The sequence below is a fragment of the Typopeltis vanoorti genome, chromosome 1 (genome assembly GCF_054136105.1).
Source record: "Typopeltis vanoorti isolate ZY-2024b chromosome 1, IOZ_Tvanoo_1.0, whole genome shotgun sequence".
NCBI classification, from domain to species: Eukaryota; Metazoa; Arthropoda; class Arachnida; order Uropygi; family Thelyphonidae; genus Typopeltis; species Typopeltis vanoorti.
In genome coordinates, this window is record NC_143549.1 from 1,316,754 (window position 1) to 1,332,345 (window position 15,592).

The 15,592-nt window shown below is 37.5% G+C and overlaps 1 protein-coding gene across 8 annotated transcripts in view; it reads right to left on the reverse strand.

Annotated features, from left to right (window-relative positions):
* Positions 1–15,592, reverse strand: part of LOC150109749 (histone reader KMT2E-like) — a 902,496-nt gene that overhangs the window by 64,137 nt on the left and 822,767 nt on the right. For 7 of the 8 annotated variants that reach the window (XM_090407149.1, XM_090406915.1, XM_090406833.1 and 4 more), the window contains one exon: positions 14,074–14,260. In XM_090407149.1, coding sequence (XP_090263275.1) covers positions 14,074–14,260 — 187 coding nt within the window. Of the gene's footprint in view, positions 1–3,806; positions 3,842–14,073; positions 14,261–15,592 lie in introns of those variants that run through there. The other variant, XM_090407236.1, reaches the window with a different exon arrangement.

The following is a 15,592-nucleotide window of genomic DNA, read 5'->3' on the forward strand; positions in this document are numbered from 1 at the left end:
CAATGCATTCCACGGCTCAACCACCCTCCACACAAAGAAACCACTCCTTACCCTCTTGCTCACAGTTTCCTTTCGTAACTTCCAGGGATGGCCTCTTGTCATCACTCCTTCCCGCTGTTCAACCAAGCGAAAGAACTCCCCAGTGTCAACCCTGTAACCACCTCTCAACAGTTTAAAAGTCTCAATCATATCACCTCTCCTTCTTCTATCCACCAAACTCTGCAGTCCACATTCTCTCAGCCGATCCTCATAACTATCCTTGTACAGTCCTGAAACCATCTTTGTCATCCGTCTTTGTATCCTTTCCACAGTTAATTTATCCCCTTCAAATCCTGGGGACCAAATCTGAGAACAATAGTCCAAGTGTGGTCTGATCAGAGACTTATACAATGGAATGATAACCCTCTTATCTCTGCAGGTCAGTGTCCTTCTCATAATAGCAGCAATCCTCTGTGTTACCTTCACCACCTTTGCAACATGTGCCCTAAACTTCAGGTTTCTATCAATCATCAACCCCAGATCTCTTGTCTCCCCTACTTCCTCCAGTATAACTCCTCCCATAGAGTATGCAGCATCCCATCGATGTTTCCCAAACCTCAAGACCTTACATTTTGCTGCATTAAACTGACATCCCCATTCATTTGCCCATCTGTCTAGCTTATTTAAATCCTCTTGCAGGGCTACCACATCTGCACCATTACTAATAATTCTTCCCAGCTTTGCATCATCCACAAACAACTGAATATCCCCCTGCAATCCACTGGCTATGTCATTGATATAAAGGTTAAACAATATAGGTCCTAGTACTGAGCCCTGTGGGACCCCCACTTGTAACCCTCTGCCTCCTGGAAACTGCTCCACCATACACAACTCTCTGATACCTATCAGACAGCCAATCCTGAATCCAGTTGACCAATCTGACATCCAGACCCATGTGCTGCAACTTAAATATCAGCTTATCATGTGGCACCTTGTCAAATGCCTTCGCCAAGTCTAAGAAAATTGCAGTATATGCCTTTCCCTCATCTAATGTTCTTGAAACTTTATTATAAAAGGCTAGCATATTGCTAAAACAAGAGCGTCCTTTCACAAATCCATGTTGATTCTCACAGATAACATTACCCTCATCTGCCCAATGGTGTATACGGTCCCTCACTACTGTCTCCAAGATCTTAACAACTACTGATGACACACAGACTGGCCTATAATTAGACACTTCCAGTCTGTTACCACCCTTATGCAATGGCACTATCTTACCTTCCTTCCATTCCCTGGGCACCTTTGCCAAAGCCAGACTTTCATTGAAAAGCCACGTTAAAGGCACTGTCAATTCCCTAGCACATTCTCTCAAAACTCGTGGTGAAATACCATCCAGTCCCACAGCTTTACTGACATCCAGAGTACTCAGTATCTGAAACACACTCTCCTGCTGTACCTCCAGACCTCGAACCAGTCCTATCCCTCTAGCATTAAAACTGACTCCTCTAGGATGAAATACTCCAATAAAGTGTTCATTGAACAATTCCACTATGTCCTCTGCATCAGTCACTCTATTCCCATTTTTATCCCACAATATCATTCTTCCACAGTCATTTCTCCTCCTACTGGCCACATAGCTAAAAAATTCCCTAGGATTTTCTTTGGATCTTAGGGCCAATCTCCTCTCATATTCCAGTTTTGCTTTCCTTACCACACTAGTCACTCTTCTGGCCTGTGTCTTATATTCCTCATGCATCTCTTCACCTGTCTCCTTATATCTCTTCCATAGCCTCTTTTTCGCATGCAATTCCTATTTAATATTGTTTGTCATCCACTTTACTCCAAATTGCATCCTCTTCTTCACTCGTGGTATACAACTTACCATTGCTGATAACAATTTTTTTTCACAATTTCCCACGCACTAGTGATATCCCGGCCTTCCAATTCCTGCCTCCATGAAACTTCCCGAAGTTGACGTCTAAGACTATTATAATCACCTGCCTTATAATTCCACATAAGTTCCCATCTCTTTGATACTCCTGCATGTCTATTCATTTTCCAAGTCAACACCATATGGTCACTCTCTCCAACTGGTCGGAGAGACATCAACTCAGTTATTATCAACTCTTCTGATGCTATAACCAAATCCAAAACTTTTGAACCTCTTGTTCCCTCTGTTACATGTTGCCTAAGACATTTGTCCCTCAAGAATTCTAGAAATTCCATTCCCCTATTGCTACATGCATCTTCCTCTCTCCAATTTATACTACTGAAGTTAAAATCTCCCATAACAATCATTCTTCTTGCACTTGCCAAACTTAGCTGTCTAAACATCTCCTGGTCCCCATCCTCTGTGCTCCTGGGTCTGTAGCAACACCCCACTAAATATCCTGTCTTGCCTACCTCTACCTCACACCATACGCTCTCAAAATCATTTGTCTCACTTCCTTCCAAATTCTCCACTCTTAAGAGGACATAGGTCATCACTTATCATAAGCAGTACCCCACCACCACGCTTTCCCTTCCTATCCTGACGAAAAATGCTATACCCAGCAACTTCTATTCCTGTTGTTATATCCCCTTCTGTCAACCACGTCTCAGTGATCGCAATAATTTTTGGCCAGGCTGATGCTATCTGCGCCACCAATTCCTCTCCCTTATTCTGGATATATTTCTATCTTCTAATGCACTTTTTACTATATCATTCCACTCAACCTATATGTTAGTCTTCATCTGGGTCTTTTTCCTGCCAACCTGGCAGAGAACACTTGTTTTGCTAATCTTTCCTTTCCCATTCTGTTTAAGTGACTATACAACCTGAGATTAGCTCTGCTAACACATTCCTAGATGCTAGCAATGTCAAGTTCTTTCCTAATATCTTAATTTTTAATTTGATATTGCCACTGATGCCATCTGTTCATGCCTCTAATATTTCCCAGGACTCTCATATCTGTGGTCTCTAGTCTTTGGTCAAGTCTTTTATTTCTAACCCAGCTCTCAGATCCATAAATTAAGATTGGTTTGAACACTGGCTTGTATACAGCTAATTTAGTGTTTTGACTAAAACCTCTCTTATTCCATATAAATTTATTCAGTTGATTTCCTACCATACCGGCTTTTTGATTCTGTTGTCTATTTCCACAATCAATTTGCAATCTTCACTAAATATCGTATTTAAGTGGCTGAAAGTTTCACTTCTTGTATAAGACCTTCATACCAACTCTATTACAACAGTTATTCAATTTCATCAGGGAATCATGCAGACTTTTAATGGATTTATTTAGAAGTATAACATCATCCGCATAAAGCAACATTAACATCTCCAATTTTGATATCAGGTTTAATACCACTTTCCATCATAATGTGATTCATATAGATAATAAATAACAGAGGGGATAATGTACATCCTTGTCTGGCATTAGATTTAACATTAAACCCTGTACTTCCTTCAATTCTAACTGCTCACTTACAACTCAAATGAAGACTACTGCTTGATATAATATCCCGTTGACACCATATAACTATTGTGTTTGAATAGCTTCTCTCTTGGCACATTGTCATATGCCTTTTCCAGATCTAGAAAACTTAAATACAAATATATTATAGGTATTATTTCTGGAAAAATTCCCATGTTACTCCTCTTAGAAAGTATTATTTTTACGGCTATTTTTCCTGCTTTCGTGTAGGAGTGCCCCTTTTTTTTAATGTCATTCGCTTTTTACTCAAGAATTCTTAGGGCATTACAGATATATTATAGAGACAAATCTATGCAGAATAATAGAGGAAGAAAATTCGCACATACCTTTTTTGGATGTTGTTGGCTATCTCTTCTTTCTACGATGTGCATATTTCTGCTGTTAGACTGTTAAAAGGAAGGGTTTTTTTTTTTTTTGGAAAAAGTGGGGGGAGGGGTGAGACAACGTGGGAGAATTAATTTGAAAAAAACCAGAGTTTTTTTATATAATATATAATATTATTATTAAGGGTTATTATTAATTATTATAATTAATATAATATCATTATTATTATAACATAAAAATGCGGTCACAACTCCAACCAATAGGCGATAACACAAGCACTCCAAAGGCAGAAACACCAAGTTGACATGACATAGCATCCACTTCCCCCCATGAGTTCCTCCACTGCCGAATGGTCAAAACGCTCACACCCTGTTAACCGGCTCTCGCGATCCCTTCTTCCATAAACTCTGCCCCCCCCCCCCCCCCAATTCTACTTTCAGATGCCTGTTTTCACCCCCCCTCCAAATAAGCGCTCCGCCCATTCTTAATAATAATATTATATATATATATATATATATATATGATATAAAAAAGGTTTTCTCAAATTAATTCTTCCACATTGCCCCCCTCACTTCACTTTTTCCAAAAAAAAAAAAAAAAAAAAAAAAAACCCCTTCCTTTTAACACCCTTACAGCAGAAGTATGCACATCGCAGAAAGAAGACAGCCAACAACATCCAAAAAAAGGACTGTGCGAATTTTCTTCCTCTATTATTCTGCATAGATTTGTCTCTATAATACATCTGTAATGCCCAGGAATTATTGAGTAAAAAGCCAATGACATTAAAAAAAGGGGCAGTTCTAAACGAAAGCAGTCAAAATAGCCATAAAAATAATAATTAAATAGATCTTTGTTATATTCCCATGATTTTTCAACTATCTGTTGTAAAGTGAAAATCTGATCCTGACAGCCTGTATTTGGCCTGAATCTAGCTTGTTCTTTACCAAGATTCTCTTCCACAATCCTTCTCAACCGTTTCTCAAGTTTACTTACATAAATCTTATCAGGAACACTCATATAGGGAAATACCTCTAATTCTCACATTCAGTTTTATTTCCCTTTTTATATATTGGTACCATGAGAGCTCTATTCCAATCATCTGGAAGTCGTCTCTCTGTCTAGGCCTTCTGAAGTATGCAGTGCAGCCACTGTAAATTATTTATACCCCCATACTTGAGCATTTCTGGTTGAATATCATCTACTCCTGCTGCCTTTCCACATTTCAGGCTTTTGATGGCTTTTTCTATTTCAAGTATGAATATGCATTATGGCATTATGCTGGTCAGTGTTTTTTACTCCTGTGTTGTCACTGTTTGTTTTGTTGAAAGGTTATTTTTCACTTGGTTAGACTATAATAAATTTAGTTTAATCCTTTATCCAAGTCTGAGCAAACAAAGTTTGCACCTGAAAGTATCTTCAGGACTGGGGTAAGGTGGTACAACACCGGGAAACTCATTGCAAAGGTGGAGCAAGCTAACAGCACTCCTATCTCAGTATCTCCCATAATGCAAAACACATCTCCGTGCGGATATGTATAATGTTATGCATTAAGGGAAAGGCCACTACCCAGACTAGTTTCGACCTTTATTGAGGTCTCTTCAGTGGGAGCCAGGCCCAAGTGGAGATACCAGGCAGAAATCCAGAGTAATTTAATAAAAAGGTGGCATACTGTTTGGCAACTCCTATAGGTAGAGATGACCTTGCTAATGCTTCTGCCTGGTATCTCCACACAAGGTCGAAACTAGTCTGGGTAGTGGCCCTTCCCTTAATGCATAACATTATACATATCCGCAAGGAGATGTGTTTTGCATTATGGGAGATACTGAGATAGGAGTGATGTTAGCTTGCTCCACCTTTGCAACGAGTTGCCCAGTGTTGTATCACCTTACCCCAGTCCTGAAGATACTTTCAGGCGCAAACTTGGTTTGCTCACACTTGGATAAAGGATTAAACTAAATTTATTAGTCTAACCAAGTGAAAAATAAACTTTCAACATCTTTCTCTAAATCCTGAGTAATTTAATAAAAAGGTGGCACACCGTTTGGCAACTACTATAGGTTGAGATGACCTTGCTAATGCTTCTGCCTGGTATCCCCACTTGGGCCTGGCTACTACTGAAGAGACCTCAATAAAGGTCGAAACTAGTCTGGGTAGTGGTCCTTCCCTTAATGCATAACATTATACATATCTGCAAGGAGATGTGTTTTGCATTATGGGAGATACTGAGATAGGAGTGATGTTAGTTTGCTCCACCTTTGCAATGAGTTGCCCATTGTTGTACCATCTTACCCCAGTCCTGAAGATACTTTCAGGCGCAAACTTTGTTTGCTCACACTTGGATAAAGGATTAAACTAAATTTATTACTGTTTGTTTTGTTTAGCAATTTTTTGAAGTAATTACTCCATACATCAAGGATATCTTTATCACCAGTTTTCATGTCACCCTTCATCCTTAAGTCCTTTTACAGCACTCTTTCCTCCATTTCTGAGCTTTTTCAACAGCCTGCAGAATATTTTGCCACCTTCTTGATATTTATTTTCTATATTCTTACCAAAATCTTTCCATGACTTTTGTTTAGTTAGTTTTACACAGGGCTTAGCTTTCTTACATTTGTCTCTGTATTCTCTAAGAGCACAAGCTGACTTATTTGCCACAAATTTTTGCTATGCTTTCTTCTTTTCCTTCACTGCCTCTTTGACTTCCTGTGTCCACCACAGAATTATGATTTTTCTATCCTTGCAGACAATGGCTGTCATTTAAATATAAATAAATGTAAAGTCAAGTCATGTACTTTGTTGTGATTAGATATCCAATGTTGTATTATATTGGTGGGATTATGCTTGAAGAAATGGTGAGGCTAGCATTCTTGGAGCTTTAGTAGACAGGAAGTTGAAGTTCAAGGATCATATAGTAAAAATTGTAAATACAACACAGAGAATAATGGCCATGTTGAAACAAACCTTGACATGTAACACTCAAAGATAAGGAAGTCATTTTGACTCTTTACAAGGCACTGACTTAGCGTATCTTTTTAGCCTATCAGATTGTGGATTTAGAATTTTATTAGGATTTCCCTCATCTTGAATCCTAAAATTTACAGGAGAAAAAAGGTCTAAAATTCTAAATGGACCTGATGCCTTCTTTCCTAATTTTCCTATACTTCTTATACTTTCTGAAATGATTAATGTATTCTCTGGTTTTCTGTGAGCTTAATTTACTTATATCTCTTATTAACCTATGAGTCGATTTTTTTTAATTTTTTTTTTTTTATGGGATTTGAAACCTCAGCCTCTTCGCTGGAGAGTGGATACACTAGCCACTCAGTGGGATTTGGCAGGACACCAAATTCTTGGTGTTCTGTCAGGTCAGAATCATGGAAAGTGTACATTATCTAAGGAATCATTTGAGTTGGTGCCAATATCTTCATTTTCAGCCTTACTTCTTCCATTTCTCTGGATATCAGTAATCCATCTTTATCCAAATATAGGTTTTTCAAGTTTAAATATGTATCTAATTGACTTTCACCCCTCGATACTGCTTCATAAATAGTCTTTAGTACAGGATCACCTCTCTGACTTGAACATGCCATCCTTTTCCCAGATCTATGAATGACGTTCCTAATTCACTTTACTAATAACATGAATTTTGGACTTCTCTTCAGCTTGATCCAAATGTTTATCCCCAGATGATTTACCATCATCTGACCCTAAAGATCCAGATAGGTAATCTGCTACCACATTTCTTTTTTCTGCAATCAAAGTTATACCAGTATTATATTCATGTAGTTCCAGTGCTCATCTAATTATCTGTTGAGTTTTATCTTTCATAGTAGTTAGGAATGATAAAGGCTGGTAATCGAATCTTATTTTAATAGGATGTCCTAACAACAAATATCCAAATTTTCTCAAAGCAAAACTTATCACTAGTACTTCTCACTTTTCTAAGGTCAAATACTTTAGTTCCAAACCTGATAATTTCCTACTAACAAAAGCTACTGGCTTAAAATCACCTCCTTCTGTTCTAATACAGCAGCAATACAGCCATTTGTAGCATCAGCGGAAAGATAAAAAAACTCACTAAATTTTGGATAAATAAGAACTGGAGCTCTAGTTAGTACCAGTTTTAAGTTGTCAAGTGCTTCTTGTTGAGCTTTACTCCAACTGAATCTAAGGGTCCTCAAACAATTAAGGAATAATTTTTGCATAAAATTTAACATGCCAGTGAATCAATGAACTTGCTTAACTTTTCTGGAGGTATGACTGATAACATACACTACATTTGACTGAGATGGTATAATTCCTTTTTTTGCTGATTTTATGACCTAAATACTCAACTTCTTGTAAGAAATGCATTTTGAGCATTTTAAAGATAGATTAGCTAACTTCATCAAAACATTCCATTTATTTATTTATTCATCATCATCATCATCATCATCATCATCAAATTCCTGCCATGTACCCTCAAGGGGTGTACAGGATATGACAGTAATACATGAAAAAATTACATCATTACTAACTTCCTATCTACAATTTTCCTCCAAATCAGTCTGTTACTTGTCAAGACTCCAACATTATCAGATCTTATATTTCTATCGTCTAAGGCACTTTGTACCGTATCAATCCACCTATATCTTGGTCTTCCTCTGGGTCGTTTTCCTGCCAACCTGGCAGAGAACACTTGTTTTGCTAATCTTTCCTCTCCCATTCTATTTAAGTGACCATACCATCTGAGATTAGCTCTGCTAACACATTCCTGGATGCTGACAATGTCAAGTTCTTTCCTAATATCCTCATTTTTAATATGATATTGCCATTGATGCCATCTGTTCACGCCTCTAATCTTTCTCAGGACTCTCATATCTGCGGTCTCTAGTCTTTGGTCAAGTGTTTTACTTCTGACCCAGCTCTCAGATCCATAAGTTAAAATTGGTTTGAACACAGTCTTGTATACAGCTAATTTAGTGTTCCGACTAATTTCTTTCTTATTCCATATGAATTTATTCAATTGATTTCCCACGATACCAGCTTTGCTGATTCTGTTGTCTATTTCTATATTTAGTTTACCATCTTCAGTAAAAATTGTGCCTAAGTAGCTGAAATGTTTTCCACAGGTTCTCCATTCACAACACAGTTGACATTTTCAATGATTCTGCCTATTTTCATTGTCTTTGTCTTTTTATTGCTGACCTTCATACCATATCTATTACAACAGCTATTCAATTTAGTCAAAGACTCTTGCAGACTTGTAGCGGATTTATTTAGAAGTATAACATCATCCGCATAAAGCAAAGAGCTGACATTAACATCTCCAATTTTGATATCAGGTTTAATACCACATTCCTTCATAATGTGATCCATATAGATAATGAATAACAGAGGGGATAATGTACATCCTTGTCTCACACCAGATTTAACATTAAACCATCTTCCTGTACTTCCTTCAATTCTAACTGCTGACTCACAACTCAAATAAAGACTAAGTATTGCTTGATATAATGCCCCATTGACACCATATAACTGCAGCGTATTGAATAGCTTCTCTCTTGGCACCTTGTCATATGCCTTTTCCAAATCGACAAAACTTAAATACAGATCTTTGTTATATTCCCATGCTTTCTCGACTATTTGTCGTAAAGTGAAGATCTGATCCTGACAGCCTCTATTTGGCCTGAATCCAGCTTGTTCTTCACCAAGCTTTTCTTCCACAATTCTTCTCAACCGTTTCTCAAGTATACTTGCATAGATCTTGCCAGGAACACTCAGTAGGGAAATACCTCTGTAATTCTCACATTCAGTTTTATTTCCCTTTTTATATATGGGTACTATGAGAGCTCTACTACAATCATCGGGAATTCGTCCCTCTGTCCAGGCTTTCTGAACTATGCAGTGCAGCCACTGTAAGACTCTTATACCACCATACTTCAGCATTTCTGGTCGAATATCATCTACTCCTGCTGCCTTTCCACATTTCAAGCCTTTGATGGCTTTTTCTACTTCAAGTATGGATATGTATTCCTGACTGCATGCCTGGTCAGTGTTTTTTATCACTGTGCTGTCATCACTGCTTGTTTCATTTAGCAGTTTTTCAAAGTAATTACTCCATACTTCAAGGATATCTTTTTCTCCTGTTTTCATTTCACCTTTATCATCTCTAATTCCTTTTACAGCACTCTTTCCTCCATTCCTAAGCTTCTTCAACAACCTCCAGAATATTTTGCCACCTTCTTGATATTTATTTTCTATATTCTTGCCAAAGTCCTCCCATGACTTTTGTTTAGCTAGTTTTACACACTGTTTAGCTTTCTTACATTTGTCTCTGTATTCTGTAAGAGTAAAAGCTGACTTATTTGCCAGGAACTTTTGATATGCTTTCTTCTTTTCCTTCACTGCCTCTTTAACTTCCTGTGTCCACCAGGGAGTTCTGATTTTTTTATCTTTGCACACAACCTCACCACATGCCTCTCTGGCAGAATCAATCAATGTTTCCTTCAGAGTTTGCCACTGAATCTCCAAGGTTTGATTTCTGTTCTCAAACTCTTTCATTTTCTTTTCAATAATATTTCTGTATTTTAGTCTACAGTTTACATCTGAGAGCTGCTCAACTTTTATTCGCTTTAAAACTTTCTTACATGTTATTCTTTTCAATATGAAATTCAATTTTATCCTGCTCAAGACTAAATAGTGATCACTTCCAATTTCAAATCCTCTGTACACTCTGGTGTCCTGCACCAGGGAGAAAACATCACTATCAACAATAACATAATCAATGAGACTTTTCTTATTCCTAGCCTCTTCTCTCCATGTGAATTTGTGCACATTTTTATGTTGGAACATGGTGTTAGTAATAACCAGTCCATGTCCTGAGCAGAAATCCAACAGATATTTGCCATTATTATTAGCTTTGCTCTTTTCTCCAAATTTTCCCAAAATATTTTTGTATGTCTCACAATGATTTCCTACTCTACTATTTAGATCCCCAACAAGGACCAACTTTTCCTTTTTCATTGTGTCAGTTGCTTTTTCTAAAGCCTCAAAAAATTCCTCCACTTCTACCTTAGTAGAACCTTCTGTGGGACCATAGGCACAAATAAGTCTCATTGTCCAGTTCCCCATTCTCATATTTGCCCACATTACTCTACTTGAGACTGACTGCCATTCAAGAAGATTAGCCTCGTATTTTGTGTTGAATACTATGGCTACTCCTTCTTTTCCTTGATTGTTATTGCCTGAATATAACATTTTGTATTTATTGCTCAGAAAGATCTCACCAGTTTTGGTCTTTTTTGTTTCAGTCACCCCTATTATGTCGATCTGGTACTTATCTAATTCCTCAGCTAGCTCCATTTCTTTGCCATTCAGGCTTCTTACGCTGATAGTACCGATCTTTAACTCTGGTGATGTTGAGTTGGGGTTTGTTTTCAGATTTGTTCCAGTAGCTGACTTTTCGCTGTTCGCCCTGGTTCCCTGGCGAAAACAACGGGGGCCTTGTTTAACCGGGTGACGCCCCAGCCGGCATGAAATTTTGTCATGTTGTACCATCATTTTTTTATTTTGGTTTAACCAATAAGAATACAATTTGGTCGGCTAAATCCCAAATTGCCAGCCCATCCTCGTTCGTTCAGTATCAAAGTAGATACCCAACAGGGTGCACCACGAGAAGGTGAGGATTGGACATTAGGTCAGAAGCCCTGGTCGGTTCTCCGCATTCCTTTAAAGGCTATGTGGAGGTCTCCTCTCAGTTATACAGCTTTGACCCTTAAGCACCCCATTTATTTATTCTTATGGCGAAAATAATACAAAGAAGCTATAGATTAATGTCTAGTCCAGAAAGACAATCCAGGACCTCATCCGTCACCTCGTGGATGTCTTGGAGGCCACCATGAAATTGGTGCCTTGGGCAGTCATTCACAATATGAGTGATCGTCTGGGATATCGGGGAACAGTCACAATAAGGGTGGTCTAACAGTTTCCATTTGTATAGTAGGTAGCCACATCTGCCCCTGGTTAGTTCTGATCCTGTTGAGAGATGACCAAATCTTCCTAGGAAGAGCAAAACCAGGCTGCGGAGCACAGGGATCTTCAACCAGGAAGCCATTTGTTGGGAGATTGTTGGACCAGTGTTCTCTCCACGTGTCAAATGTTGATGGTAAGGCAGCTGAAGAGAGTTTTTCCATGAACCAGAAAGGGTTTCTTGATTTTAGGCAAAGACTAGGTGGATTTTTGAGAGTCCAGTGCAGGGGCAGGAGCGGGTTGTTCAACACTTTATTAAATTCTTTAATCAAGGCTTGTCTTCTGTGTATATTTAATGGAGCAATGTTGGTAGGACAGGCAGCCAAGGGAGAGGGGGTGCTTCTCCGTTTCCCACTAATTGTACACATAGTAGAGTGTAGCTAGGTATCTAAGATGTTAGTGCGCACACTTCTTTCCCAGACCTGGGCACAGTATTATGCTGCATCGAATGCAAGGACTAGTGCAAACGACCTTAGGACTTCTGTCCCCATAACCCCAGGTTGTTCCAGCAAGCCTTGAAATTATATTATTTATTGTTTTAATTTTGTTGGACAGGTTGGTGATATGCCTTTTATAAGTTAGGCTTTTGTCCAGGCTCACTCCAAGGTATTTTGGGTGAGGTTCATGTTTGCCATCTTGCTGAAGAAAGAGAGGTTGAGGTGTTGATTTTCCTCTGCATTGTTTAGGTGAAATGCCGTGGACACAGTTTTTGTTGGATTTGGCTTCAGGTAACACTGCTTAAAGTACTCTTCCAGGATGTTTAGGTCTGTGTTCAAGGTTGTTTCCAGGTTGGCAAAGAAGGTAGACTGGTGTAGGTTCGCTAGGTCATCGGCATACATATATTTGCTGGAGATAGTTTGTGGTATGTTGGACATGTAGATGTTGAAGAGTATAGGGACTAACACAGAGCCTTGTGGGAGACTGCTGTGGAGGAATCTGGACATGCTCTTTTTTCCACCAACATGGGCCCAGATCTTTCTGTTGGAGAGAATGGATTCAAAAAGCTGGAAAGTTTTTTTCCACCTTATAATATTGCCTAGTTTTAGGAGGAGGAGGAGGAGGCCTCTGATCCAGACTATGTCATAAACTGATGTTAGGTCATTGAAAGTGACTCTAGATTGAAGTTTTTTCTGAAAATCTGCTTCAATCTGTGTTGTTAGGGCAAGGACCTGGATTTCAAAATGGCTATCTAGATCTTTTAAATACACTACAAGATCATCTTGAAAACAGATGACTCCATTTCCCAGCATATCTGAGAATTAATTAAAGACTGGAATGACAAAGAAGAATTTCTTGCACCTTGTGGTAACCTACATAGCTGGTATTTCTGCCATCTTAATAGTAAATGCAAAGTATTATTTTCTGTCTTCTTTATTCAAAGGGATTTGAAAGTAACCAGAATTTAAATCTAGTTTTGTGCTCCTTCCAAACAGATCAATAATTTCTTAATCTCACAGAGTGGAATATTTGGATGGGATGAGGAATGAGAGCCTTTATGACAGTGAGAATAACTTCTGTGATGACTTGATCAGTGCAGATTTTTGATGAACAGTGGAAGCAGTAGTTCTGACCAGTGAAAGGATGAGAAGAAATTCTGAGGGCTGTCCTCCCAAATGGCATCCTTGTGGTGCCATCATAACATGAGATTTGGGAGAGCTCTCAGAATTTCTTTTCTTCTCCAGGTAGTTGTGAGAGAATATGTGGAAGGAGAACTGAACCGTTTTGATGCTTAATATAACAATTTCCCTCTGATAGCCAGAGAACACTGTGTTTAATCTTGGTTTTCCTAAGTGGTCAGGAACCTGCTTTCCTATGCAACGAGCACCCTTTTATGCATTACTATCAGCGGGTGGTAGCAAGATCAATGGAGATATAGAAAGCTAACTCAATAGCAAAAGTCATAATTCCACATTCAAGTAGTAAAATGATATGTCAGCATATTATTAGAATATGCTACACACTCTCTCTCTCTCTCTCTAATCCAGAGTATTCTTTAGATTAGAGTACAAAACTTGCTAAAACTCTCTCTCTCTTTAATCTAGAATATTCTCTGGATCAGAGAGAATTGTAGCAAGTTTTCTAAGTGCAGAAAACTAAATTATAATTGAGAAGAAATTTTACTTTTATATTATCCTTATTTTATTCTAAATGTTTAGGTAAAATCTTGGTTACAAGTACATACTAAATTCTCATGATAATAGAGAAACGGATAGTTCAAAATCCATTATGATATTTGAATCTTAATATAAGTAACATACTTATATAAGTAACAACACAAACAAACCTTTATTTATGTTTTTCAGGTATTTATCTTCTGGATTCATCTGAATTTCAGGCAAGATCTTTTCAGAAATTACCGCAGATTCATTTTTAATAGAGGAATTAGTAAAATTTTTATCATTTCCTTTCTCCTCATTGCTATGATTAATTGCATATTCCCTCATTCTGATTCGATATTCAGACAGAGACATCTGTTAACCATACAGAAAACAATAATGTAATAAAAAAGTTTGTGTTCAGCATTTTTACATTGCAACCAATTAAATTATTAAAAACCATGAATGAAATAAACATTTAAAAATAACAACAATTTGAATTCTCAAATTGAATTATTATAATAATTAATCTAGAATACACTTTTTCAGGTAAAATGTTCCATCTTTCTTAGTAATAACAATAAAAAATTGATACTTGCATATGTTACAGGTGACACATTCTGGATGGGATGAAGAAGTGTCATCATTCCTATTCTGCTGATACATTACAAGACACTACAGAATGGTTATTGATCACATATTGTGAATTACATAAAAGTAAACTGAACTTGGTTGTGACAATTCCATAAATTTGGATGGAAATCATGGAAATCCAGTAATGCACAGCTAATGATGTGGAAGCGTCTGCTATAAATAGGGAATAGCATACTTACAGAAGAGTTAAACCATCCTCATTCAATTCAAGGATTATTAACTGTTGAGGTTTCCGAAGCTGTCGATCAGTTTTCTAGAAAAAACTGTAAGGGCTTCACTTTCCCAAATGATTTCTTGTTAAGCTTATTTAGATAATCTCTTTGTTTGCATTCTTCTAATATGCCCAAGCAAAATATATTTCTCTATCACTGATTCTTGGTTTAATTCTTTCACAATTTCATATGTGATTAAATAGGGTTTATTTAATTTTTATTTAATTTTTTTCATAAATTTCATTTTGACTGTTATTAACTGTTTTTTTGACTTTCTGTTTTATTCTCCAGGTTTCACTCCAATAAATTACTTTTGGTATAGTTGATGTATATTGATGCATCTTTTGCCCATCTTTTACAGAAGGTTAAGCTTAAGCATGGCATTTGTTATTCCTGTTTGTTGGCCTGGTCAGTTGAATGGATAGTATAATGTGGTTTGAAAAAGTTTCTTGTTTGGTCTCTGAATAATGTAAAAAATAATAAAAAAAACCTTCAACCTGTCTGGATAATAATATACTACAGATTTACAGCCTCCGCGCGCGCGCACACACACACATTGACAATTAAATCCCGGATATGGTGAGCCAGGCATAACCATATGACTGATGTTTTTACATGCCTGTGCTACTACTATGAGTAGGCGACAAGTTGTGGTAGAGTTGCCAAGAGCATGTTTGTTGCTTTAAGCATAAAAATGAATGAATGGAATTTAGAACAGTGTACTAACATCATCATCATCTAGTTTTGTGCAAAGTTAAGCAAACGCACAAGTGAAATTCTAGATGTTTTAAGAGTGGTTTATAGTGATGATGGCATGAAAAAGTCTAGTGTTCATGGGTGA